General features: G+C 43.7%; 1 protein-coding gene across 1 annotated transcript in view; it reads left to right on the top strand.

Moving 5' to 3' along the window:
* The first annotated feature begins 1,556 nt into the window (after positions 1 to 1,556).
* Positions 1,557 to 27,374, top strand: part of MOB2 (MOB kinase activator 2) — a 190,395-nt gene continuing 164,577 nt past the window's right edge. Inside the window, exon 1 of the mRNA XM_090032460.1 lies at positions 1,557 to 1,762. Within this exon, the coding sequence (XP_089888586.1) occupies positions 1,746 to 1,762 (17 nt within the window). The 5' untranslated portion in view covers positions 1,557 to 1,745. The remainder of the gene's footprint in view (positions 1,763 to 27,374) is intronic.

Below are 27,374 nucleotides of genomic sequence, written 5' to 3'. Positions count from 1 at the left end.
ATCTTTGAAACATTTTAACATTGACCCAAAGTCCTGGGAAGATTTGGCTCATGATTGTTCCACCTGGTGAAGCTGGAGGTACCGTCTATGAACAGAGAAGAACTGCTGAGGCAAAGCAGAAGTGCAAACAGGGTAAATCTTGCAACAGCAGCACATCTGCTGTTGATCAAGCAACCCTTGCTTAGCGTGCCACAGACCGTTCAAAGCACAAATTAGCCTGATCAGCCATTCACGTGTTCACATAAACCAAACCGGCCAGTGATGTCATGGTCATCATCACTCCTGCCACCCAGCCCTGGTCCTTGCTGGCCCTGGCCCCGGGCACTGGCCCCGGCTCCATGCTCACATCCCCTGCCTGCTCCCCCACCCGCCCCTTCTCACCCCTGCCGCTGCCACTGCTCCTCCCAGACGGCTCCAGCACCATGTATGGGAGTGCACCCCATGCTCCTGCTGCCCAGCCTTGGGCCCCTGCCAGCACTCACTGTCTCGCTTTACAATGCTGCCACTGCCGTCACCACTTCTCCCAACCACCATGCCCAGTGTTATACTGAAATGTGCTGAGCACTAAGTGAAACCAGGTAGCATTTTAAACGAGCGCTATAGCAAAACCACGTTAAGCGGGGGTTGCCCGTATATGTGTGTATATATGTTTATATATGCATGTATGGGGGTATACATGTGTGTATATATATGGCATATATGTATGTATGGGTGTGTGTATATGTGTATGTATGGATGCATATATGTATGCATATATATGTGTGTGAATATATGTATGTGTATATGCATGTGCAGGCACATATGTATATATATGTATGTGTGTACATGTGCATGTATATGCATGTGTGTGTAAGTGCATATATATATAATGTATATGTGTGTGTGTTTATAAACACACACACACATACACACATTAGCCAACTGCCTGTCAAGAATGAGGGCGGGGGTGAGGACAGAGGCCTGTGTTTGGCCCACCCCCCGCTTCGGGTCTGGCCCTGCCCCCCTTGCCCCCGCTTCGGGTCTGGTGCTGCTCCCCACCCCACCCGTGCTCTGGGTTCCTCCCCCCGGGTCCACCAGTCTCCCTTCCTGGGGCGGCGCACTCCCCCGTCATGGCGCCGCTCTGCCCCGCCGTGTTCCATGAGAACACTCTGATTGGTCGTTTCCGTCAGCCACTCAGAGTGCGAATAAAGCGTTATGTACAAACAAACTAAGGCGTTTAGAATATGTGTGTGTACAGATATAGATATAGACATGTACACACAGACGTGCGTGTATATATGTGCATGTGCTACGTTTCATAAGTTCACGACCACGCAAACCAGCACCCAGCAATAAGCACCACGGACCATTAACTGTTAATTCCTTGCTGCCTCTCGCCCAACGCCCCACTCCGCCCAGCCCGCGCTTGCTCACACAGAACCTCCCCTTACCCCACCCCTTACCCCAGGCCTCCTCCGGCGCCAACTACACTTCCCACATTGCCCCGCGGGACGGCACAGCCGCTTCCGGGGCGGAGGGGGCGGGGCTTCGCGTGTGTTTACTTCCGGCCAGCCTGCCTGTGTGTTCGTGTGTGCGCGCGCGCGAGGGGGCAGCCGGCGCGAGACCGGCGGAGCCGCCTGCCTGCCTGCCCGCCCGCCGGCCGGGAGGGGGCGGGGCGCGGCCGGGCCGGGCGGGCGGGGCGGGGGCCTGCGCCAGCCCCATGCGCCGCAGCCACCCCTGAGCTCGGCCGGCGCCGCGGGACAGCCATGGACTGGCTCATGGGGTGAGTCCCGCGTCCCCCCGCGTGTCCGCGCTGCCCCGGGGCAAGTGGGGGCACCTGCTGCCTCTTGCCGGGGAGGTGCGGGGGGGAGGCTTCTCCAGGGCTTGGGCCCGGTGGGCGTGAGCTGCCCCTGCAGAAGGAGTCCGGGGCGAGGGAGCGGACGGGCCCCTGAGGGCAGCCCCCTGCCCTGCGGACCGGGGTGTGTAGCACTTGCCGCACGCAGGCACGAGCCCGGGTCACCCGACGGGAGGGGGTAAGGGCTTACGACATAAATTTCATGTGCCGGCCCGGCGCGTGCTCTGGGCCCGGGTGCAGGTGAGCTGCAGGTAGGATGGAGAGTTTGCGGCCAGGCTTCTCGACCCCGGGTGGTGCTGCTTTGAGCTGGGGCTTGGACAAGGTGCCGTCCAGCCATGTGGCTTCTACGATGGCATGCAAGCAGGTTTTGTGCCTTTCAGCAGAGACTTGTGTTTCAGCACTGCTTGCTCTCGTGTTGGTTTCTTCTGGCTCATAGTTCGATCCCAGTGGTATTTTTGTGGTCGATGTTTCCTCCTTTTTTTGAAAGGGAATGGCGCTGGTGGAGGGGGTTGCTGGCTTTGCTGGGTCCAGTGGCCCGTTTTCCACACACGTTGGAAAGCTGCTTGGGTCTGTCAGCCTTTATTTGGTTCTTAATTCATTGGCTAATGAGCAGGGCCATCGTCTGTGTCTGTGCACTTGTGTTAAGAGGACATCTTGAGACTCAGTGTGGCCAACGCTTGAACTGTTTCCTTGTACTAGTTACAGAAGATTTGAGGCAGAGGTAGAAGACTCAGTGGTTAAGTTTTGACTAATCAGTTAATGGGCATAGACTCCTGAGCGTGTACTGTGTGGACCAGCAGTGCCTGACTGTCTTGCCTTGTGGGCTGGTTGGAGAGACCTGGCTCTGCCTGTGGGCCAGATTTGGCCACTGGGCCCGATCCAGCTACAGGGGGTTGTGTAGGCTGTCCTTTGGCCTGTCTACCCTGGGGCAGGGTTTGGGGTGCAGCCTGGGTCCTGATCTGGACACTTGGTGGGAAGGAAGCAGGGTAGTGGCCCTGATCCAGATGCTTGGGGGGGTCTGGGTAGGGTAAAGCATTTTTCTCTTCAAACCAGGCTTGAAGGGGCAGGTAAGGGAAGCAGCCTAGCTGGATCTGCATGTGCAGATGGTGACCCATCCTGTTGTGTGCGTAATGGTTCAGGCAGGGCAGGATCCAGTTCTGCAGGTCTTCTGTGGCTCCCCATTGTCAAATTTTGACCCATGTGGCTTCCTGCAGGCTGCATGTTATGGTTCCATGGGCTGGGTTTGGCCCGTGGGCCAGAGGTTGAGCACCCCTGGCATATGCCATGTTAGCATAGGTGTCTTCTAGTGTTCTCATATAAATCTGGCATTGGTGGGGCATGTAGTGGAAAGCTGCTAGAGCTAGTTTGGTTGGAAAGAAGTATTATGTTATGTAGTCATAATGAAGATGAGAGTTTATTTGATGGGGTTTTCTTGATTGTGATGTTTTAACTACAGAAGCATCTGGAGTTCAGTATATTTGGGTAAATAAACTTAAAGTAACACTGTGTAGAGCTAAGTGTAAGGAAGCTTTGTATCTTTTTTTTTTTGTTAAACATTTGATCTATAAAAGTACTGAGGTAAGATGGTTTTAAAATAGCTTGGATAACGTAGTTGCATCTATTTTTGTGCCAACTAATCACAGACTAGAAAAGAATAAAGCTTTGTGATCTAATTGTCAGCTCATCCCTATGTCAACTGATCATCATTAGTATTTTTGACTCTTTAAAGCTCACTGATATTCTATACTTGATCTTTCCACAGAATGGGTGAACTCAAGTTGAAATGGAAAAAAGGCTGCCTGTGTTTCCTATTCTAATTAGGCTCGTTCCTGAGTCATCTGTGGATTACATGTTTGTTCTTGGCTATTGCTTGGTACTTTTGTTGCACGACCAAATCCTGCAGTGTCCACACTGCAGTGTTCAGTGTTGTGCTGATTTCCGAGTTTGTAAAAATTTTTCTTGTGCAGAAGGGAGAAGGGAAAGCATTGTGTGTTTTTTGGGGCGAAGCCCTCTTAATCGGTCCAAGTCGTTGCAACTATCAGCACCCTTGTGCATCTAAGTGAAAAACATTCCATCCCTGTTAACTGGAAAAAAAGTCACTTATGGTATAAGTCACTTAGAACAGTGCTTTGAGAGAAGTCGGCCTGCCATATTCTAATGTTACAAAAGCCTTAGTCTGTCTGTCTGTCCGTAATGCTTTATGTACCTGCAGTGGGGTCACTGCCTGCAGAGCTGACCTGGCAATGGTGTGGGGAGGAGTGGGCCTGATGTGGGGGGGAGAAGCAGGTGTGTGTGTGTGGGGGGGAAGTGGAGGAGTGGGCCCAGGCCTGACATGGGGGTGGGGTGGGGGGGGAGAGCAGTGGGCCTGGCCTGATGCAGCAGCGAGTGGGGAGGGGAGGAGTGGGCCTCCTCCGCCCTCAGGTCTGCGTCTACCCCATGTGTCAGCCCTGGGCCTGCTCCTCCTGTTCCCCTGCCACTGCTGGGTCGGCTCAGACCTGCTGCTCTTCCTTCCCCCCCACATTGGGCCCAGGCCTACTCTCCCCTCCCCACTCGGGGAATGGGCCTGGCCCCCAAGCAGCAGGAGGGAAGGGGGAAGCAGGCCCAGATGGAGGGGGTGTGGCATGGGGCTCCATTCTTGCTTGCTCCCCACCCCCTCCCTGTCATTCTTGACAGGTGATTGGGTAGTCTTTAACTAAAACTGCAACTATTCCAGCCTCTTGTGAGGGAAGGGATGAGCTGCAGAAAAACCTGTGCAACTATGCAAGATCAAAATGTCACACTTCAGTAATTCTTAGGTTTAATTTCTTCTTACGCTCTTCGCATTAAATTGCACCAATCTGTTTCCAAATGTTGTGTGTCTGCATTAGTACAGGGTCGATATGGAAAGAATGCTATTTTTATTTCCAATTAGTTTGTAAATACCATTTTACAGGCTTGCCAGCCGTCTGCTATTCCTCTAAAATCGTGTCCCTCTCTTCCACTTCATTTTGTCAGTCGTGTTTCCATAACTGCTTTGGACTGGGAAGTGCCCTGGCTATTTTAACTTTGTATCCTTACTGGAAATGACTTTCAAAAGGAATCTGGGCAGGGGATGTTCTAGATATCCTCTCTTTGAGCTCATTTTGCACTTACACTAACCTCCAAATGCATTATAGGGTAGAGCGAGAGTCCTTTATTTCTTAAAGATCTTGTGTGCCTGTATACTAGGGAATGGGGGAAGAGTAAGTTTTCATCATACCACTGAGGGCCGCAGCCTCGGGGTCTTGGATTGCTTCAGAAAACTTTACATATGAAACTAGAAGCCAAATACCATAAACAATAGCAATATGTCAAAAATTAGGTAAAAAGTAGTAGGTTTGCATGGTCACACACCAGAACTTTGCTGTTGTGCAGCTTGGCCTTTTTCCTGTTGTCAGGTGCTTCAAAATGAAATGAAATTTAGGGAAAAGAGCTGAACAGCTGAGCTACTGGCATGTGTATAATCAAACCTCAGTTTAACTCCACAGTAAGCCTTAATAAGTCTCTTGTTGCATTAAGTAAATATCCTACATCCTTATTACCATTGAGAAATACCCTTAACAATAGTATTTGAGTAACTTGTATTAGCCACAGAAGAGGTTAGACACAAAAGGTTGTGTGTGTTTCTCTTGGAAGGAACAGAAGCGAAAGTTGTTTAGCATCTCCAATCTTGATAAATATATATAAGCTAACAAGCTTAAGCTTTTTTATTATACATAAGAAATATTTTATGTGGCTCTGACTGGAGATGGTTGATGTCTTTGTTCATTGGCATCTGACGGGGACATATGCTATACTTATTGGAAAAGGAATATTTGTTATTAAAAATTTGGGCTGTATTTGTAACACCAAGTTTAAGTGACAACAAAGATGAGCTTTGTTCTTCTTGTTGCATAACTTTTTTTTTAATTTGAGTTTAAAGTTCTTAATTAAAAGGAAATGCAACACTTTTAAATGCAATTAAACCTGAGAGGACCTCTGTTCTGACTTTTTATCTTGGTATCTGATGAAAGTTCTGTAACACTTCCTTTTTTTCTGAAAGTCTGTATAATAAAGTAACAAGCTTGCCAACAGTTCCCTGTTAATTACAGGCTGCTCTTATGAAGCCATGTCTAAGCTACAAAGCTTTATAGGTATAGCATTGGGTCAGGAGTGGAAGGAGGGAGGTCATGCAAACCACCATGTATATGTTGGTGGTCACACACCCCTGATGTAGATGCAGCTTATACAGGCAAGAGTACTTTGACTAGAGGTTTAAATATAGCAGAAAAGACTTTTTGCCAGTATGAGTTGCATCTCCACTAGAGGGCTTTGCCAGTATAAGTATGATGATGAGCCCTGTGTAGTTCAGAAGAAGGGAGTGATTCAGTAGAGGAAAAATGAGTAATTAAAAAAAAATTAAAACATCTTTTTATTAAATGATCAGCTTTCATTTAACTAATTCTTATTTGTACTCATAGGAGCAGAGGACTGGAGGGGCCCTTCTAGGCCCTCCAGTCTATTCCCCGGTGGTCTCAGGCCCACACTTAGCAAATGAGTTTCTAAAATCGCTGCTTCAGGCCCTCACCTACAACTAACGGGACCAATATCTGAAACACCAGGAACAGCCTAACCATGCAATAGGTAGAAGCAAAAGAGATAAAAGCCCTGCCACTTTGATGACAGGGAAGGATTTTGGTTAAGATTCATGGATGTTAGGGCTGGAAGGGACCTTGAAGATCATAAAGTCCAGCCCCCTGCCCCAGGGGTAGGAAGTCAGCTAGGGTCAAAGGACCCCAGCAGGATTTCTTGAATGAGTCCAGAGTAGGTGCTTGTACCACTCTGGACTCATGCTCAGAAGATTTGTGGAAAAAGTCAATAACCCATGCTACGGAGGACTATTTGTCTCCTCCACCCTCCCACCCTGACGTAGGTACACAGAGCCCACGTCAGTCTGATGTAGGGGCAAAATGTTCCTGACTCAAATTAAGTTGTTAGTATGGCCCTGAGGAGTAGAGCAAAGTCCTGTACAATTTAGGAAAACTTCAAATTGGAAAAGGTAAAAGTACAAACATTTCAGAGAAGGAAAAGTAAATTCTTTGAAGTACTAATATCTGATGGCAGCAGTGCTCCTAATGATCATGTATAACCACATGAAAGCCCTGCAGTTGAAGTCAGTTTGCAGAAATGAATTCTCTGAATATACATCAGCAGTCCATCCACAGTAGAGCACTAGAGTATTCCAGTATCTGTATTAGTGTCTGGAATGCTTGTAGGTTCCTGTATACAAATGTTTTATAGGTATTTCTGATGCTAGTAGTGCCTTTGAATAAGTCTCATTAATCCTTCTGTCCAGACTGGTTCGGTTTGTACGTTTCAATGAAAGCATGGATGGTATTGCTGCTGTACTATTTCATTTGGTCTTCCCATTAAGTTGTCACCACCCAAACTTCTGTCACCAACTTCTCGATCTACAAAGCTGCTGTTCAGCTGACTGATGTTTGTCTTTGTTTCATATGCCCATGTCCTCTCTTCCTTCAAAAAAAAGCAGAATTTAAAATGGTGCATTAGAAACGTTTTAAAATGTGGAATTTTTATTCTAAACATTTTTTTCAATAACGCTTTACAATACTTTTTGCGAGATGGTCTCTTGGAGAAAAAATTACAAAGGTTAATACAGACATGTTATACCCATGTTAATTTTACAGCAGCCGATGGATGTATTTGCCTTTGTGGGTTGAAATGATATGGGAGTGAAGGGATTGCCTCAGTTGTATCTCAAAGACTCGAGATCTGGATAGGGTAAGAAGATTGGGATACACCCAAATGAGGCATTGTACATCCTAGTTAGTTCCCAGAATTTGCCAGCTCATGATGTTACAGCAGCCACTGGTCAGTGCTCTGTCTCAATCTACAATCTATATGCAGTGGGGGAGGAGCGAACTTGAACTTGAAAGGTTGTTGTCTTTCCTTGAGACCCCTTTTGTACCTCCAACTTCAGCATAAATTAAAAAAAGGGAGCAGTTCAACAAAACTAAAAACTAGAAAAGTAAAAGATGCAAGCAAAATTGAAGAATTAAAAACAAAGCTCCTTATCTTAGAATATGAGTGTCTAAAGGCTGCTGTGCTTGTAACAGATTCTGTGTTCAGCCTGTACAAGGCATCTCTGCCATACATGCTGAATACTGTTACGAGGGGGAAGAGATCAAGATACCTGCAGAATGGACAGAGCCCTTGGGTAACTTCACTGAACTAAACTGAAGTGGTAATATTAATGCCAACAAATTGCAGTTGCATTACAGATTAAGCTATAGGAATTATAGATTCACTGTATATATGTAGTATATAGAACAAAACTTTCATCCTGCTGCTACCATACACCTCTTTCTAGAGTTATAGGATAAGTAGCCCAATTCACGGAGTGTCAGGCATGCTGTGTGTGGACACAATGCATCAGTCTTCACAAAATGCACTGTCCCATACAGACTCGGGTCCATTTTAATAATAAATGTTGCAAGAAAATTTCAGCTGCAGTGTTTGAACTTTTGCAGAGATGCAGTCTTCAGATGTAGACAGGCTATACAATGTGAGTTAAATCTCACCCAGTGTATGTATTTCAGCTTTGTAATGAAAGTAGCAAGTAATAAAAGTACTCTCCCATTAGCAGGTCTTCTGACAATTGTTTCTTTTTCATTCAGATCATGGTTTGGAAAGTTCAAATGGCCTGCAAGTTGTGACATAGCTCAAAAATATTGCTACCTTTATAAATTCTGAAACTATTGGTACCTACTAGCAAAACCCAAGCTGGATATACCTAACTTGAGCACTTGAACTTTTGAACATGTGGAAGTCTCTTTGGAAAAAAATCCTGTATTCTTGAGGTGCTGGCCAATCCAGAATTTATTCACAGATGTTAGGGTTGGAAGGGGCCTCAATAGATCATTGAGTCTGTCCCCCTGCATAGGAAGGAAAGTGTGCTGGATTCAGATGACCCCAGCCAGATGCCTATCTAACCTCCTTTTTGAAGACCCCCCAGAGTGGGGGAGAGCACCACCTCCCTTGGGAGCTCATTCCAGATTTTAGTCACTCTAACAGTGAAGAAGTTCTTCCTAACGTCCAGTCTAAATCTGCTCTCTGCTAGCTTATGGCCATTGTTTCTTGTGACCCCCAAGGGTGCCTTGGTGAGTAGAGCCTCACCAATTCCCTTCTGCATGATGAATTTATAGGCAGCTACAAAGTTGCCTCTCAACCTTCTCTTGTGGAGGCTGAAGAGGTCCAGGTGCCCTACTCTCTCCTCATAGGGCTTGGCCTGCAAGCCCTTAACCATACAAGCGACCCGTCTCTGGACCCTCTCCAGGTTATCCACGTTCCTCTTGAAGTGTGGCGCCCAAAACTGCACGCAGTATTCCAACTGTGGTCTGACCAGCGTCCGATAGAGGGGAAGTATCACCTCCTTAGTTCTGTTTGTCATGCATCTGCTGATGCATGATAAAGTGCAGTTAGCTTTGCTGATGACTTCATCACACTGACAACTTGTGTTCATCTTGGAGTCCGGTAGGACTCCGAGATCCCTTTCCGCTTCCATTCTGCTGAGCAGGTCATTTCTTAGGCAGTAGTTGTGCCGGACATTTTTCCTCCCTAGGTGCAGCACCTTGCATTTCTCCTTGTTAAATAGCATTCTGTTGTTTTCTGTCCACTTGTCTAACCTGTCTAGGTTGGCCTGTAGTTGTTCCCTGCCCTCTGGTGTGTCTACTTCTTCCCACAGTTTTGTATCATCCGCAGACTTGGACAGAGTACACTTCACTCCCTCGTCCAAGTCACGGATGAAGACGCTAAAGAGTATCGGTCCAAGGACCGAGCCCTGCAGGACCCCACATCCTTCCAGGTCAATACCCACCCATCCACCACCACTCTCTGGGTATGACCCTCTAGCCAATTTGCCACCCACCAGACTGTGTGTAATTATCTGTCACAGCCTCTTAATTTGTTCACCAGCATGGGGTGGGATACCGTATTGAAGGCCTTCCTGAAGTCTAAGTAAACGATATCTATCCCAACTCCTGTGTCCAGATGTTTTGTAACCTGGTCATAAAAAGAGACTAGATTAGTCAGGCATGATCTACCTGCTACAAACCTGTGCTGGTTTCCCCTCAGCATAATTTTTCCTGCTGGGCTTTCACATATATGGGCCTTAATAATCTTTTCAAAGACTTTACCAAGGATAGAGGTGAGACTGACTGACCTGTAGTTGCTTGGATCCTCCTTCCTCCCCTTCTTGAAAATGGGGACCACATTGGCCCTTTTCCAGTCCTCCGGAACCTGGCCCGTGCGCCACAAGTGCTCAGATATTCTTGTCAGTGGCTGTGCAGCGACATTGGCCAGTGCCTTTAGTACCCTTGGATGGAGCTCATCCAGGCCTGCCAACTTAAACGCATCCAGTCCTACCAAGTGACTCTGCACTATCTCAGGGACAGCGCTTGGTGGTCTGGCACCCTGCTGTTGTCTCTCTACAATCCCATTGTGAGGCTTGTCTTGCCCTTTGTTTAGGAATACTGAGGCAAAGAATTCATTGAGGAGTTCAGCCTTGTCTCCCCTCTCTGTCACTAGTTGCTTTTGCCTGTTCAGTAGTGGTCCTATACCGCCCTGGGCCTTTGGTAGTTATGTGATGCAGTTATAGGGAGGATGCTTAGCGTGGACCAATACTTCTAGGCTAATGACTAGAGACTAAAACTGAACAAGGAGTACTTAAGGTTAACCACTCCTAACAGCATCTAGCTCTGATTCAGTAAGAATACGCTATGCTGGCATAAATCTGTTAGACTTAATCATGGCTGCTTTTGGAAAGGATACACTATTGTAAGGAATAAAATATATTGCTAAGAGCAATGAAGTATGTATATAGCATACTTCTTCAGGTTGACTGATCTACCTAACGCAGTTGAACAAGTTAAGGCTAAAAGAAACATGTTCCTTGCCTGTTTAAGACGGATATTTGAGTAAGTAAAGCTGTCTGTGCTTTTGGAATTCTCAAATGCACTTCTTTACAAGCAGTGTGCTGAGGGTTTGGAACAGGCTCCCCCCAGAAGTGGTACAGCCATCCATCCTGGTGATTTTCAGAAAACATCTTGATGCCCATCTTGCTGGGATGAGTTGATCCCAGCAGTCTTTCCTGCCCTTCCAGCCCTTAACAACTATGAAAAAACCCCCAAATGAAACTGAATGTGATGGAGACAGCATTTCCTGCAGCCGACAAAACCAGAGAGGCCAGATTATTTCCCTTCAGGCTGCTCTCATGAAGGAAATCTTCTGCATTATAAGACAAACTCCCCCCAGGAAGCTTTCCTACCACCTTTCATAGTTGTACTATATATGCTTATTTTGGGTTTTTTTTTGGTTTTAAACTGACCTCACAACAGGTGTTTCCCTTCCATTATGTTCCTTGCAAATTCTTGGTTTCATGAGCTGTTTTCCTTATTTGGCAAAAGTTGAAAATAACTCAGAACTCATAAAACAGACCTGCTTCGTCCCAGGGGGTGAAAGATTCACATGTTCACATACGAATGCAGTGAATAAAGAACTATGCCTACACTCATTCAGAGGTTTGTTCCCAAACCAACTGCTAGGTCTCCCCTCTACAAAGGACCACGTGCTGTTAGTTGATGACTTAAAAGATAATGCTTCTGTTCCTTCAGATGGTCTTTAGCAAAAATTATCTTTACAGCTACCAGAAAACATCATATAGCTTCTAGTACTAGTAGCTTCTAATCATTCTTCTGTAGCAGTTAGAGATTTTCCCCTCAAATCCTTACTTCTATTTATTTTAAAAATATTTCTTTAGTATTAGTTTTGTCTACTTTATCACTGCTCACTTTACATCTCTGGAAACTGAAGTTTACCCTTTGCAAAAATGAAGCAAGGATTAGACAACAGTAATTTTGATTTCTCTATACTCTGTGTACTGTTGTTACTTTGCACTTTGCCTGAGAGAGTCCAAGTATTCTGATAAGAACATAGCTGGTATCTGAGTTGTTGCCTTCTACTGTAGTGGTGTATGGCCTTCTACCTGGGATCTCTTGAGCATATATTAACCATTTACAGAAGCAGGACATTGGCTGCTGTGGTCCCCCTGCTTTACCTGTGGCAGGTCAGGATGTTATGTCTTGTTGCCACGCTTGCCAGTAATTTTACTAAGAGGTTAGATTATAGATTTGTATAGGATTCTTTGGATACAGATGATCCTCCTCAGGCAGGGCATTGCGCTAGATGACCTATGGAGGTCTCTTCCAGCCCTACTTGTGTAGGATTTGAAGTATTCTGATAAGAACATAACTGGTGGCTTTAGGCTTGAACAGATGCAGAGACTCTGTCAGAAGAGGCAGTAGTCATAATGGAATTGTGATGGAGGGGTTGCTTAGGATGGAAACTGAGCCTTTCAGCTCACTTTGAGTAAGCAGTGCACCATCAAATCATACGTATTTGTGTTACTGCTACTCTAAATTGGATTCAAACCAGCCACCTGTGTCCAGTTACCAATCTCTTTAGATATCTTGTCTCCCAGATAAAAATACTTCCCCAGCCCCTACCCAACAAAATACCTGCTTTCTAGATTTATTTTGTAGAATGATTTTAAAAAGTAACTATAAAGGCATGGACCCCCAAACACGTTGGTATATCTGCTTACTACTGTGTTTTGTGGCTTTGTGAAACACAAAAACAAGGCTTGCATTTTATTGGTGTGAGAGATTTGTGTTAATTTAGGAAACCTCAGAAACTGTTTGTCATGATGATAAGCCTTTCTTTGGTGGAAACAGTCTTTTCCCTAAGGAGATGCTTGTTTGATCTGTATTCTTTGTACCCAAACAAAGTGTCTCTAGTAACCTTTATACTATAAAGTGAAGTCAAACTTGGTTAAGAGGAAACAAGCAGGTCATAGAACTGGAAGTTAATTAAGATGGTCACAATGAGTTTGTACCTCTCTCCTGGTGGGTTGAAGGCCTAAAGAAGATCAAATAATTCAGCGATTACTGTCCTGGGGATAGCAGAAAAAGCTTTGTCTTGTGCTATGCTTTAGAGATATTAATGGTTTTGCATACTGTGTTGAACTTCAGTTACTGATGAATTGCTTCCTCCTCTTGTCACTGCAGCTGCACCACTCTGAGTAAGAGTGAATTAAGATTTCCTGGAAAGAGATGGAGCTTGTAGGGGGAGTGGGGTAGGGAGTGTGAGCTTGTTTAATTTTTTCCTCCTAGCCAGTTCTCTCAGAAGTGCTTGCCCTCAGCTATACTTTGCCTTCATTTATTTTTCTTTCTACAAGCAGCACAGCCACAGGGATGATAATAGCTACAAAACACATGGTTTTTATGGGTTAATGTACATGAACCTAACTTTCACATTGATTTGAATATCACCTGGGAAGAAAGCATTATTTTCATCTAGCTTAATTCCAATCTTTGATCCACCTTGACATTATGGTAGTGATGAATTAAATAATCAACATTTCTCCTAGTAGTATTCTGCCTACTTTATTGTGGGATATGTTAAAATAAAGGCTGCATCTCTTATCATGCAGGAAGTTCTGTAAAGAAGGCATGTGATGCATCAGTTGTAGTATTGTTAGGGATTGGTTATATCAGTGAGCCATGCAAGTTCTGTCTAGGGAGTGAAAAATAAACTACTGTAAAGGCTCCTATTTCTGTCAGACTGTTGCAATACTTTGTGCAGTTGGCCTCCTAGACATTTCTCTCCTTGAGGACATCTGTCTGGAGCAGATTTCATTTTTAGAGTTAGTTAAAATGATGAGTATAACTTTCAGTACTCAGCAGCGGTAGGGAAATCTTGGAGTTTTAAGACACAAAATTCTTCATTTAAAAAAAATGGTTTGACTACAGTCAGTCCTGGGGGGAGAGGGCCAGGGAGAGAAGCTGGTGGGGCACTGTTCTTCTCACAGCTTGCAAAAGCTGTGTTTGACTGGGGTGGGAAGGAGAGCATGTGGAAGAAAACTAAATTGAATCTATTTTGTCAAGACACCTAAAATGGTTTTACTGTAGACCAAATTTCTCATTAGTGAAACTGATCTTTGCACCCTCAGCAAAGATCAGTTTCACTAAGCTAAAAATATATCTGTGCAAAATGTTTAACACTTCATTTTAACAAGAATATTAACCTGCTAACCTAGAATCTAGACTAGCAAGGTTAAAGACAAAATTAACTATGCCACCCTTATTCAGTTTTTTTGGTGTATACGTTGTATTCATTTTTCATTATGTATTGGCATACTCTGTATTTTACATCAGTTGGATCCCTGCCTTGTCCAGTGCACAGATTAGATGGTGTTCAGTGACTAAGACAGCTAGCTGCCTCAGACCATTTTTTGTCATTAGTGGCTAGTGACTGAATTAGTGAATCATTTGCTGTCTCCTGAACCAACTTCAGTGAGCGAGTTTCCCCAAGTCACTCGCTCATTGGCCATTTTGGGTGCTGTATAGTACAAGTCACAGGGGGAGGGGTGTGGAAAAAGATATGATCTGTAATTGGAGATGGAATCATATAAGTGTGCACACTGGAGAGAATGGACATTGTGTAGGCAACCTTGATATTTTGTATTCCTGAAATTCTTCTTTTCAACCTTAATATTCCTTCAGTGCAGGATTGTGTGTGGAATTCTTTTAATTAAAGGAAAGAAACTGAATAACGTAATACTAACTGAGCACTGCTCTGTAGTGTTGCTGATACACAAGTCAACTGACTCTCTCTAGGTTCTCTAATATTGCGGGGGGGGGAAGTTGGGGGGGATTGTCAAAAGGTGTTTTCCATTCTCTTCAGAGATGACATTTCTTGGAGTAGATTCATCATCTCTGTGGTGTCAGGTCTGTCATGTGTAATAAATAAGTAACCGTGTCTGATGTGAACCAGTTTGAACTACCTCTTGTGTGCTGTCCCTCACTTTTTTTTTTTTTTTTTTTCCTCTGCTCTATACGTATTGATGAAGCTTGAGGCCATGATCTTTAGGTTAAATCCAGGACTCGCAACCAGTAAAGAACAGTGTATTACTGCTGCCAATGGGAACTTGTTCCTTTCTGATTTGGCAAGGTGCTGACATCTTAAGTTTGAAAAAACATCTTGCTGTTAACTGCCCTTACATGACACTCTCCCTCCTCCCTTCCCTTTCCCCCTCTCCCTCCCACCCCCCAAAAGGCAAGAGATCTGAAAAAACAGATTGTAACAGTGCAGTTTTTCAGTGGGGTCTGGAATTCATGAATACACTCAGTTCCATTCAGCTTCTCCCACTCCCTTTCCCTTTTAACTTAGTTATGTTAGCCTTGCTTGGTTTGTTCATAATACCTATTTAGCGGGTGCATGTGCATGGCTGCAGTTTCATCTGCTTGTAGTTGTTAAACTGTTGTGTATCTGTTTTTTGTTCCTGCCCGATAGTAGAATTATTTTGGATTAATGGCTGTCTGAGTTTGAGGTTTAGAAAAGTTATACTTATTGGGTGGGTGGAAAGAATCAGAAGATATCATCTCTATTCTCTCTTCTAAGATTTTGGGGGTTTTCTGCATGTGTTGTTAAATTACATAATGTAGAGATCTTACTGAAACCTCTGCTGTTTCTGAATTGTCTGGTATAAATTATGGTAAAGAGACTATGCATCTTCCTCCATTATTGCTAGGTTATAATGTTGGTGCTTGTTTTTTCTTTAGATATGCAGCTAATCTAATTATGGTCTAACCACCTGTTTGGATTACTGCAGTGCCCTATGTCAGGGGTGTTACGCACTCCAGACCCCAGCTCTGTGGGGTCAGCAGCAACTGCGGTGGGGTTGGGGCTGGGTGGTGCCATTGGTTTGAGGACCCCAAAATCTGCAACAGACCATGCCCCTCAACTTTTGGTAGCCTGCTTGACAGGCCAGATGAAGCAGTTCTTTGCGTCAGATACAGCCCATGGGTCATGTGTGTGACACTCCTGCCCTATAGTATGAGATACTTTGGGGACTTTTAAAAACTTCAGTGATTGTAGAATGCAGCTTCTTGCATGCTTAGTTGTATTTCTTGTACAGCTTATGGTACGGGTGTAATTGTTAATTGTCACTGGCTTCCACTTTTTTTTATGGTTTGTGTTCTGAAAACCTAAGAGTGTCTCTGCTTTCTTTCCTGTTCTTCCAGCCTGTCTGGCCGTTGAATTCACCTGTGGTGTTTGATCTGATAGTGTAGTGTACCATGCTCTGTAACTTTCTTCTTGACAGAAGAGGGCCTCTGCTAAAATTTGTTTTGCACAATGAGGCATTTAGACTTGTATACGTATAGGGGATGTATTTGGTTTACTCCTCAGGTCTGTGGCCTTCCTGTTTTCATACAGTATTTGAAAAAAACCCCAGCAGAACACCCTTGCTTCTCCTATAAGTAATAGTCATTTTAGGTGCATTTGAATAATAGAATCATAGAAAATGAGGGTTGGAAGGGACCTCAGGAGGTCATCTAGTCCAACCCCTTGCTCAAAGCAGGACCAGCCCCACCTAGATCATCCCAGCCAGGGCTTTGAATACCCAGGTTTTGAAAACCTCCAGTGGAGTTCCACCACCTCTCTGGGTAACTTGTTCCAATGTTTTACTACTCTCCTCATGAGAAAATTCTTCTTAATATCTAACTTAAGCTTCCCTTACTGCTCCTTGTTCTGTTATCTGCCACCACTGAGAACAGTTTAGCTTACATGCAGAATGTGCCTAACCATCCAGTGAAAAGCTGTGTAGTTATGTCAAAGCTATGTAGCTTCACTGGTATAATTTTCCAGGTGGGTAAGATACTACCATCAGGCAAACAGCAGACTAGTTCTTCCTCACGCCTGCTAAGAGTTGATTCTAGACTTGTAATCTATATATTCATCTGGGTTTTAAGTAAAATTAAAGCCACCCTTGTTTGGTTAATTGGTAAGGCATATTTAAGATTAGCTGCTTTAATGAAAAAGTGTTTCTTCATTTCATAACATAGCTCTAACTACAATGTAATGGCTACTGCCCAAAGTCATATGGGTAGAATGGGATGCTAATATGATTTTGTGTTCTTGCTTATGTGACTTTAATAAATGCCTGTAAAATGTGGATTCTTTTGTTTTAGTAGATTTTCTTTAAGACACATTTTTTTCTGTTAAATAAAATGTAAAGAGGGACTCTTAAGCAACTGGAATTAATGTCTTTAGGATATGGCTGAATGGGATACACACTTAGACTACTTAAGCTAAATCAAATAAAAGTGTGAAATAATAGTGCCCTTTGTGGATTTTACAAATGGAACCCAAATAACTCTCAAATGAGATAATCTACATGGGTTGAATGTGCTTTAACTGATACAGGGGGTAAAAAGCACCCTGTTCAAATTTGCTGATGACACTAAGGTATGGGGGGATGTGGGCACACTAGAAAGGAGCAATAGGCTACAATCGGACCTAGACAGGTTACAAGGGTGGGAGGATGAGAATGGGATGGGATTCAACACTGACAAGTGCAAGGTGATGCACCTGGGGAGGAAGAACCAGCACCATACCTACAGGCTGGGGAACTCCCTTCTCATCAGTACAGAGGCAGAAAAGGATCTTGGAGTCATCATTGACTCCAAGATGAACATGGGCCGGCAGTGTGGGGATGCAGTCAGGAAGGCCAACTGCACCTTGTCATGCATCCACAGGTGCATCTCAGGCAGGTCCAAGGAGGTGATCCTCCCCCTCTATGTGGCACTGGTCAGGCCACAGCTGGAGTACTGCGTCCAGTTCTGGGCGCCGCACTTCAGGAGGGATGTGGACAACATGGAGAAGGGCCAGAAGAGAGCCACTCTCATGATCAGAGGGCAGCAGGGCAGGCCCTATGAGGAGAGGCTACGGGACCTGAACCTGTCCAGCCTCCACAAGAGAAGGCTGAGGGGGGATCTAGTGGCCTGTTACAAACTAGTCAGGGGGGATCAGCAGGCACTGGGGAAGTCCCTGTTCCCCTGAGCACTGCCAGAAGTGACCAGGAATAACGGTCACAAGCTGGCAGAGGGTAGATTCAGGCTAGATATCAGGAGGCGCTATTTCACAGCAGGGTGGGGAGGGTCTGGAACCAACTTCCAAGAGAAGTGGTGTTGGCTCCTACCCTGGGGGTCTTTAAGAGGAGGTTAGACAAACACCTTACTGGGGTTATTTGACCCCAGTAATCTTTCCTGCCATGGCAGGGGGTCGGACTACATGATCTACTCGGGTTCCTTCTGACCCTAGAAACTATGAAATATAATTTTTTTTAAATTCGTACCTTTAATTAAGCTTATCTTTCTGAGTTGCTGAGACCTTGCCTGAGCACTAATAGTAAAGATTCTGCAATTAGAACATAGTTGACAAGGCATGAGATGTACTAGGATCCTGATGGTATGCTGTGCTAAGAATAGCCTGCCATCAGAGTAAGCAGATATGATTCAAGCATACAGGAAGCAGCTATGTTTAGTAAGAAAGAGCTGTTCCATACAAGTAGAACCTTGTTAACCCACACACAATGTTCTTTCGTCCAGTGAAGGTTTAGTAGCAGGATTAAATGATTTCCCATTAATATTAATACCCTACTTTTTAATAAAATACTGCTGGCCACTAATTAGTACACTGTAAAGTAGTAGTATAAGTTTAAACTTATCTGTAACTGCCAAAATAAATACGCAAAAAAGAATGAAGTACTTCTGGTGGTGAGCTTGAACCCTGGATCTTGATTATTTGAGCTAAGAGCATAACTTGTTTCTCAACCTTTCTATATTTGAGGGCTCTCTTCTCCCCCCTCCTCCCCCTCAAAAAAAATGCTAGCTTTTAGTTTTTTGACTACAGAAAAATAATAGAGCAGTTCTTTTGTTGCAGAGAACTCAGAAAGATCAGAACTGGTTAGAACTATTTTTAACTCTATGGATTCCTATATGAATTCTGTGGGTTTGGCCTGGGAAGTGTGTTTGCACACCCAACCATGACACCCAGGTTGAGAATCACTGGCACAAATAATGGATCAGTTGCTGTAACAGGACTTGACATAAGTGCATATTCTGCCATTGGGTTTGTGAGTCAGTATAGAATGGGCATCAGAAATCCTGCGTTCCTTTTGTGGCTCCAGGAGAAAAGCGTTCTCTAGTGCAGCATTTCTCAACCTATGAGTCATGACCCAAAAGTGGGTCTCAAGAATATTTGAAAGGATCATTGTGAGATGGGAGGAGAGAGCCCACCCCCCAACTCTCCCCATGCCTCCCCCTCGCAATGCACTCCAATACTCATTGCAGGTGCAGCAAGGAGCGACAGCTGGGGAGAGCCACAGAGATGGGGAGAGCAGGTGCGGCAGTTTCAGAGCTGCCTGAGCCTGCAAATCAGTAGGGGAAGGGAGCGTGGCCAGAGAGAGCTGCGGGCTGCTCAAAAGGTAGCTGAAGACTCGGCCTGGGGAGCACGGAAGGAGAGAGCCGAGCACTGGTGGGGAGATGCCAGCAGGAGACCCAGGGAAACCAAGGCCTGGGAACAGAGGGATGCCAGGGAGTGCTGCTAGGGAAAAGCTGCCCACTGGGATGCCTGCACAGGCAGTCGGGGCTGCAAGAGGAAGACCCAGAAGATGCAGCAGAAGATGGTGCTGAGGGGCTGCTGGCACTCTTGGGCAGCGCGGCAGGTAGAGGATCATGGAGTGCCACAGAGCGCAGTGAGGTAGCCTCTCCAGGGAGATGAGCCGGGGAAACCGTGAAGTACAGGGAGAGATAGATGGGCAGCACCGGCTGATGGGACTCATAAAGCTCAGCTTTGGGTCAGATGGGCCTGAGGTAGGAAGGGGTGGGGACCCAAAGGAGATTCTCCCCAGCAGAGCTGACAGAGGCCTGACAGAGAGCTGCTTCACTTCCCAGACAGCTATTGGGCAGAAGGGAGCAAAAAACCCCAAGCAGGCCAAAGGACCCAGGAAGAAAGATCTCAGGGACCTATCAGCAGATACTGACCTCTTATGTTCATTGTATTCCTAAGTTTATAGTTAACCCAAGACTGGGGTATGTTTAGTTTCCAAGGCCACAGTTCATAGATGAAGGACGGCCTTTGGAAGACTGACAGCCAGAAGGTCACTGACCCTTGGAGGTGGGCAGTGTGGATGAGATGAGATCATCTGAGAGCAGGACCTGTTGAAAGCAGAATCTGCCTTGGCTGTGGATGTGGTAAGGGTGGGGTAAAGGGCATGTTGGAGCAACCCAAGTGTAAGATCCCATGGGCCGCATACTGAAAATAATAAAACATCTAAGATGTGGAGAGCAACTAGGAGGAGCAACCAAACCTCATTGGTGGTACCAAATCTGTATCTCAGCCTGATGTCACTGAGGAGCAAGGCACCAGTCAGGAAGGGGCCAAAGCCCTACAACACCTACCACTGACATTATTGAACAAATTTTAAAAATAGATCAGCAGACTTTTTAAAAACAGATTCTTCTTCTTTAAAGGAGAAAAATGTGGGAAACTGGTTAGAGCTCCAGCCTGCAAGGTGTTTGCTTGGAACCTCCTATGCCCCATACACCCACCCCTTGCCCCATGCGCTGTTGTAGAGAGTTAGTTGGGACATATAGTCCCCTTAAATGGTAAGACTCTGACCTGGGCTTGTTATATTAGGGACCAAGGGCAGATCCAGGAGGGCTGTGTGGTGCAGTTGCACCTCCTACCCCTTTTGATTCCTGGGTCATCCAGTGTTTAAAACTGCTTGGCAGTGGCAGCAACTGTTCTGTTTAGGCAGCAGCGAGAGAGTCAGTTGACTTTATGGCTCATAATTAGGGTGACCGTACGTCCCAGGCAAACTCTGCTCCAGTCTGCCCACCTTGCTTCCCCCCAGAAGCAGCAGTGCCATTACATCCGCCTGCCTGGTACACCATGCTGCTCTGCATCCCCATCTGTCTGCTCTGGGACTTTTGACCAACCAGACTATTGGGACTGTCCTGGTTTGTCTGGGACCTATGGTCCCCTTAATTATAATCAGTCTTATTCCTTTTTGAATTCTTCACTTCACAAGTGTTAATGACCCCCTCTCCTTTTTATTGTTTTTGATGTTCCATTAATCATTCTGTCCTTCTGCTGTCTGTTAGCTGTTTATGGTAATACAACTTCTATTTCACAACCCTGGAGACAAGTTTTTAGCTAGAGTTAAAAAAAACTGAGATGTGGAAACAACTTTTAGTAAGGCATTGGATGCACTGTCAAAACACCCAAGAAGGCTAGATTTTGCTTTATGAATCTAAAAAAAAGGATGTTTTGTTAGTCCTGTAGACATTTGAATTAAGTGTACACAATAGCTTTTGATTATTTTTTGCCTAGTTTGGTGTGTTACATAATATATGATACAGGAAATTAATGCATATTTCAATAAAGTGACTGTAGTTTTTGTTTTGATTTTAAATTGAATGATATAGCCTTAGGCATTTAACATATTAGTAAAGCTCTTAGTTTCTGGAGAAAAATGTGTTGTGTTTTCATTGTATGAAATACCACACCATCCACACAACACTTTCAAAATCCTGGATCTGCCCATATTAGGGACTAGCTTTTTATTCCTAGCTTTGCCTGTAGTGTCCTTTTTTTTTTTTTTTTGACTTAGCTTCCAACATTGTAGAAAGCAATACAGCCTGATGTTATGATGCAGTTAAGACAGGCACAGAAACAAACAATTTTTAATACATGTAAGATTTGACTGTGTCTTCTAAATCATAGATCAGTGCACCCCCTCCTTGCCTACCAACTGTTTTGGTGGGAAAAGAGCCCTTATGTGCTTGAGAGCATTACCTTGCTTGCTTAGTTGGAAAGGTAGCTTGCTAAAGATGAAAGTGGGACATCCCACACAATTTGTATTGCACTGTTTGGGGGGCTGGGGGGAGAGTTTGCTAACTGATCCACACAGTCAAGCTACAGTTTTGCTAAATGGGATATGGAAACCAGAGGCTGCTGTAAAGAGAGAACCAGGCTGTGCTTATAAATCCAATTTACTCTGCACTTTGTCCATAGCAAAATGGAAAACTAAGTAGCTTCCTTTTTCCTCTCCTGTGCACCTCTGAACTAAATTTCAATCTATATTTATGGTTGGAAATGTTTCGGTAGCTTGAGGGAGATTTTCAATACAGAAAGTGAAAACATAGTATATGTGTAGTTGCTGGTAACCACACATTTTTCTAGACAGACACCTATAGGACCAGACTATTTCCTGGAGTTATGAAATGTCTCACCCGTATTCTGTGAAAAATGAAACTCTTTAGGCATTTGGAGTGGCATTAAGAAGTGATGTTGAACTAGCAAAGCTGATTCTCTGATGAGGTTTTAATGCACTTAGGATCCAAAGTTCAGTAGCCTTAAATAAACAGAAAACTGCACTGAAGTTTGTCAGTTGGATAAAGTTCTTTGTGAAAGAGTCTGTGAAACTGAATATGATTATCCCTTTATTCTAATGCCACTGTACTTCTCCCATGCAAGAAAAACAAAACAGCTGTGAGAAATGATTAATCGAAATTGAATCCATTTTCTTGCTGAAAGTAAATGTGGTTGCTTACGGGAACTGTCCACTTGGCATGTTTTATTGTGATCCCTGGATCCTACTAAAGAGGGTGGAGTATACAGTATGTGAAATGAGAAAATTATATAATAAGCCTGTCCAAAAAGGAGTCTAATGTATAAAGAAGACGGCGATTATCATATAGCCACGGGGTACTCATTAACCAGCAACTTCCAAGCAAATATTACGTCAAAGCAGCAGCCAACTCTTAAAATTAAATTACATTTTTTTCCCCCCTTGTCTCAGTTTGAACTTGCCTGCATGCCCCCTGCTATTAGAGCCTATAAGCACAGCTGGAACAGCAGTCTGAATGGACGTTGCCTCGGACCTTCTAACATAGAGAATTGGTTCTTCAGCATGCCCTTATTCCCATTAAATGGGTTACAGGAGTCCTAAAGAACTTCAGGTTAGCTAAACACTAGCTAAATGCTTCATGATGTAGAAGCACAATTGCAAGACCAAGAGAAGGAGGTGCATAAATGAATGTGGATGATAGATGATGTTCCAGTTTACTTCTACTGCAATACAAGAGAAACAGTGCCCTGCATACAGTTAAAACGCTGGAAGGGCATAAAACTACTAAAAAGAAATACTTGTTTTATACAACATCACATTCGTCTGTAGCTGCATGCTGTCACTAAGGTAAATAGCTAAGTGTAATTCAGTTGATACTAGACGCATTTAAAGCCAGAAGATAAGCACTGCCCCAGCTGTGCTAATTAGGATAAAATTTCTTTTTTTTTTTTTCCCCCCAGTCCTTTGCTCAGGGCATAAGATGGACAGCCTCAGCCAATAAGAAATTTTTCTTGTGGGATGCTGCTTGGTAATTAGCTGCATTTACAGAAACTCATGGTTTCATAATTATTAGGGGCTGGAAGGGACTGTATATAATTATCGGGTCCAGCCCTCCTGCACTTGGGTCCCATTTGTCTTGTGTTGGCCATTGCTAAAGACAAGATATTGGGGTTGGTGGGCTATTTGTATTTTTCATAATTTCATCTTGCACATGTTGTTCTGCATCTCTCTCTCCAAAATACATTTTAGACTTTTGTGTAGTAATACAGAGTTAACCTCTCTATTTCAGGGAAGCCACTTAGCTTCTATAGGTAAGCAAAATGACATCGTCTGCTACCAAGGGACAAAAATGTATTCTTTTTTTTCATTTCTCATGTATACTTTTTTTGTATTTCTAGAACCTTTTTTACAGTAATAGTAAATGCAGTAATTACTAATGTAACTTCCCTTGAAAGTTTAAAAGAGGGGAAGCAACTTATGCATCTTCTCCATGTTTCAAGTTAGTGTTTCGGTCTTTTCAGTGTTGAGTGCATTTGTGCTTCTGTGAGGACTTTGTATTGGATTGAGTTTTAACATCTTTTTATTTGAATCCTAATAAAAGCAGTGTATTATAGCAGCTAGTTTTTAAAAATGCCAGGACACTTGGGTGTTTCAGATATTTATTGTTCCCTAGAGTTGTGACATCACCTTTGAGATCTTGTCACATGTTTAGTACTTGTAGTGACTCTGAATGATAATGGAGGCCCTGGGGAGCTGCAGGGTGAGAGATCTGGTCTTAAGAGTAGAGCTGGCTGGACTTTGTGGGAGCTCAGTGACTCTCCCAACTGTAGTTGCATGTAATCACTGAGGCTGTTTGAAGACACTAACTCTCCCCTCCCTCACAAACAGTGCTTTACTTTAAACTTGGCACACTCCCATGCTGAGCCCAGCATGTGCTCAGAAAAGTCATCATGTTAGCTGGACCTGGCTCCCCTAACATCTGTATAGATCCGGCACTTTAGTGGGGCTTTTTGCCACTTCTATCTAATAGCCAGTTGAATCAGCTTTAGATAAAAGCCCCGCTGAAGTGCCCAATCTATTACAGATGCCACAGAGATTGGTTGAAGTAATGAATGCTCTGCTTCTTCCAGTAAAGCATGTTTTAGTTTGGGGTTTTGTGTATTTTTTTAATGTCTGTAAGCAGCCTGAGATGCTTTTCTCTTTAGAACAGTGGTTTTCAACCTGTTGTCCATGAACCCCTGTGGGTCTGAAGAGTGTGTCTAAGAGGTCTGTGAAAGACGAGTATGATCAGTCAAAAGTATCTGAATACCCACACTTAAAATTCAAAGGGGTCTGCACCTCCAGTCAGAATTTTTTAGGGGTCTGCGAAGGACAAAATCTTGTAAACCACTGCTGTCTAGAGAAGAAAAGAGTAGAACATGAGTCGTTTGACCCCAGTACTCTTTCCTGCTACGGCAGGGGGTCGGACTCGATGATCTGCTCAGGTCCCTTCCAACCCTAGAAACTATGAAACAGTGCAGGAGTTGTAGTATTGACCTGTTCTGCCCTTCACTCATGCAGGTTTTTTATGTGGACAGCAAACTGTTTTTCCTGATAGTATTTCATTTTTGGTCATGGCTGTATTTTGGGAAACAACAGCATATTGACCGTGGTCCTCTGTGTTTGCTTACCTAATTATTTCTAAACAGTTTTTTCTACTGCCAATTAGCATGCTGTATTAGCTTTTATTCCAAGCTTATGCCTCATAAAATTGTTTTTAGTAGGATCTTACTTGGATTAATTGTTTGGCTTCAGCTTGCGTTTTTTTTAAGAGTATCAACATAAGATAAATACAGAGGAAATGTATAAGTACTATCTGTGAATTATAATACCTCACAGGGGGGAACCTAGCATCAGGAAAGATGCACTTAAGCTGAGATCCTGGGCTAATGAGTGCTTTTCCTAAACATAATCTACCACTTAAGGAACTTCAGTGTTGAATTATTTATTCTCTATTTTTTTTTCTCCCCAAAAGAACAGTAGGCAGGAGCTATCAAATAAAGGGCACTTGTTTGCTGGTTTGCTTTTAACACTGTTTAGTGGCATGTTTTTAACAGACATGCTAGTATATATAGAGAACAAGTATTGACTCAACAAAACAAAACAAAAAAACCCAAAAGAGCTTGGCTCTGAATAATTGTTATGTTGCTGACCCAGTACTAGCTAAATTACCAAAATGTAACTTCATTCCCCCAGTGCTAGAGATGAGAAACTCCTATGCATAGGAAATGTACAAAACGGTATGTAAAAGGGTACATAACATCCTTATACTGCAAAGTACAATTTGATTACCAGAACTGAGGTAGGATGTAAGCCTTTGTATTTGGTGAAACTAGGTCAAACAATTTGATCACCTTGACATTGTCTGAAAGAGGGCACTCTCCTACTAAGATAACTGAGTATTGTTTAGCTATTGAAGATGACCGTTTCCTGTTGCCTGAAATCCTTTCCTCTATCCAGGCTTCATTTAATCACTTTTCTCTTTCTGTGCCATCCTCTCACCTGCCCAGTAAATTTAAACTAAGTTGAGATGAACTGCCTGTGGAAAGATTAAAGTGTCTGCACAGGATTTGCATTGCTTTAACCGCATTGATTCAAAATGTCAATATAAAACAAGATGTTGTAAAGCCTTTTGTGCTGCAACTCTTGTTACAGGCAAATATCTGAGATCCCTTCTCATAAAAATGCATTCGAATTTGGGTGGTTCAGATATACTGATATTCAAAGTTTCCTGGAGTAGATTAAATATTCCCTCGACTTTATTTCTGTAATACTGGAGACTACAGCAACTTTTACCTTTTGGGTCTTTAATTATGAAAAGGCATCTAAATTCTGTTTCAGCACTTTGCAGAAGTCTCAGTGAAGAAGTTGCTAACAGTTCTCTGCAAGTGTTTGAAAAATAGTTCCCATATTCAGGAGATGGCGTAAGAAAGACAGAGGTGAAGAGAGAGTGGTTGCTTCTTCAGCAGCCTTATTCAGCCACCTATGTAAAGGTATACAGTAAAAACTTGTTAATTCAGAGTGCCCAAAGAACCCACTGACTTTGAAATAAATGAGTTTGAAATAGATGTACTTATGCTGATGGGATCACAATGACTTCCAATGCTGTTGACACTGCTGGGGTGCCCAGCCCACTGAACTGTATGGTTAAATCATGAGCCTTTTGGCTTTGGGCTAGTATCATACATAGTTTGTATTATATAGAAGCAAGTACAACAATGCTCCTTAAAAATCTGTGCTGAAACTTGCAGCATTTTGCAAAAAGATAAAAAGCACTGATTGTGGGTGAACTTAGCCATGGCTTTGGATTCTGTGTTCTGTGACTCATGCTAAGGGATAAATATTTTACCAACTGGTTTTGGTCAGTCCGGTTTCTCTTAAGCATGCTTTGTGTCTTGGTGGTTATTGCTGTGCAGTACCTGTAATTAAGGGGCAAACCCTTTTTTTTAATTTAAAGAGTAGCCTTACTGTAAAGTTGTGCAGTGGTTATTTTATTTTGCTACAATCTCCCACAAGAAAAGAAACCATACAGAGGAGAACTTTTAAATCCTGCCTCCACGTTGAAATGCCTGAAAGGTGCAACCAACTGATAAATGAACAGAACTTTAAAGCATTTTGTAGCTCAACCTTGTTACTTAAAACCATTTGATTTTTTGCTACTTTGATTGGTATACTTTAGACTGTACTTTTACGTTAGCTTTCTTGTTTGTTGGAAGTAGGATACTTACAGGCATTCTCAGAAGAATTGGTTCTCATTGCTGTATGTGCGAGGTAGATGTTCTTGACTGAATATCTAATAAAAGAATATTGTATTCTCTCCCGGTGTACGATTGCAACCTAAAAGAAACTATGAACCCTGGTGGGAATATTAGTAGGGGATTAACAAAAGCCTTGTAGCTATGAGGTTAAGCTGGGGTTGTGTTTTTGGTGCCACTGACATTTTGATTTATGCATACTGGGAATGGTTTTTAAACATACAAGCAATAGGAAGTCAGTCAGTAAGCTTGCTTCAAGCCTATGTTTCCTGCAGGACTATTTGGCTTTGCCTTCCACTTTGACAACAGCCTTAGTCTTACTGCTCTTCCATCATTCTCTGCTTTTTTGGGTTGCCAGCTATGTAAACCACTAGATTTTGAAGCTTTTCTCTGTTTCTCAGATCTCCAAAAT

This window comes from Crocodylus siamensis, chromosome 2 (assembly GCF_052110815.1).
Source record: "Crocodylus siamensis isolate JL-2025a chromosome 2, ASM5211081v1, whole genome shotgun sequence".
NCBI lineage: Eukaryota > Metazoa > Chordata > Crocodylia > Crocodylidae > Crocodylus > Crocodylus siamensis.
The sequence above is the reverse complement of the archived record's forward strand: the minus strand, read 5'-3'. Positions and strand labels throughout refer to the sequence as shown.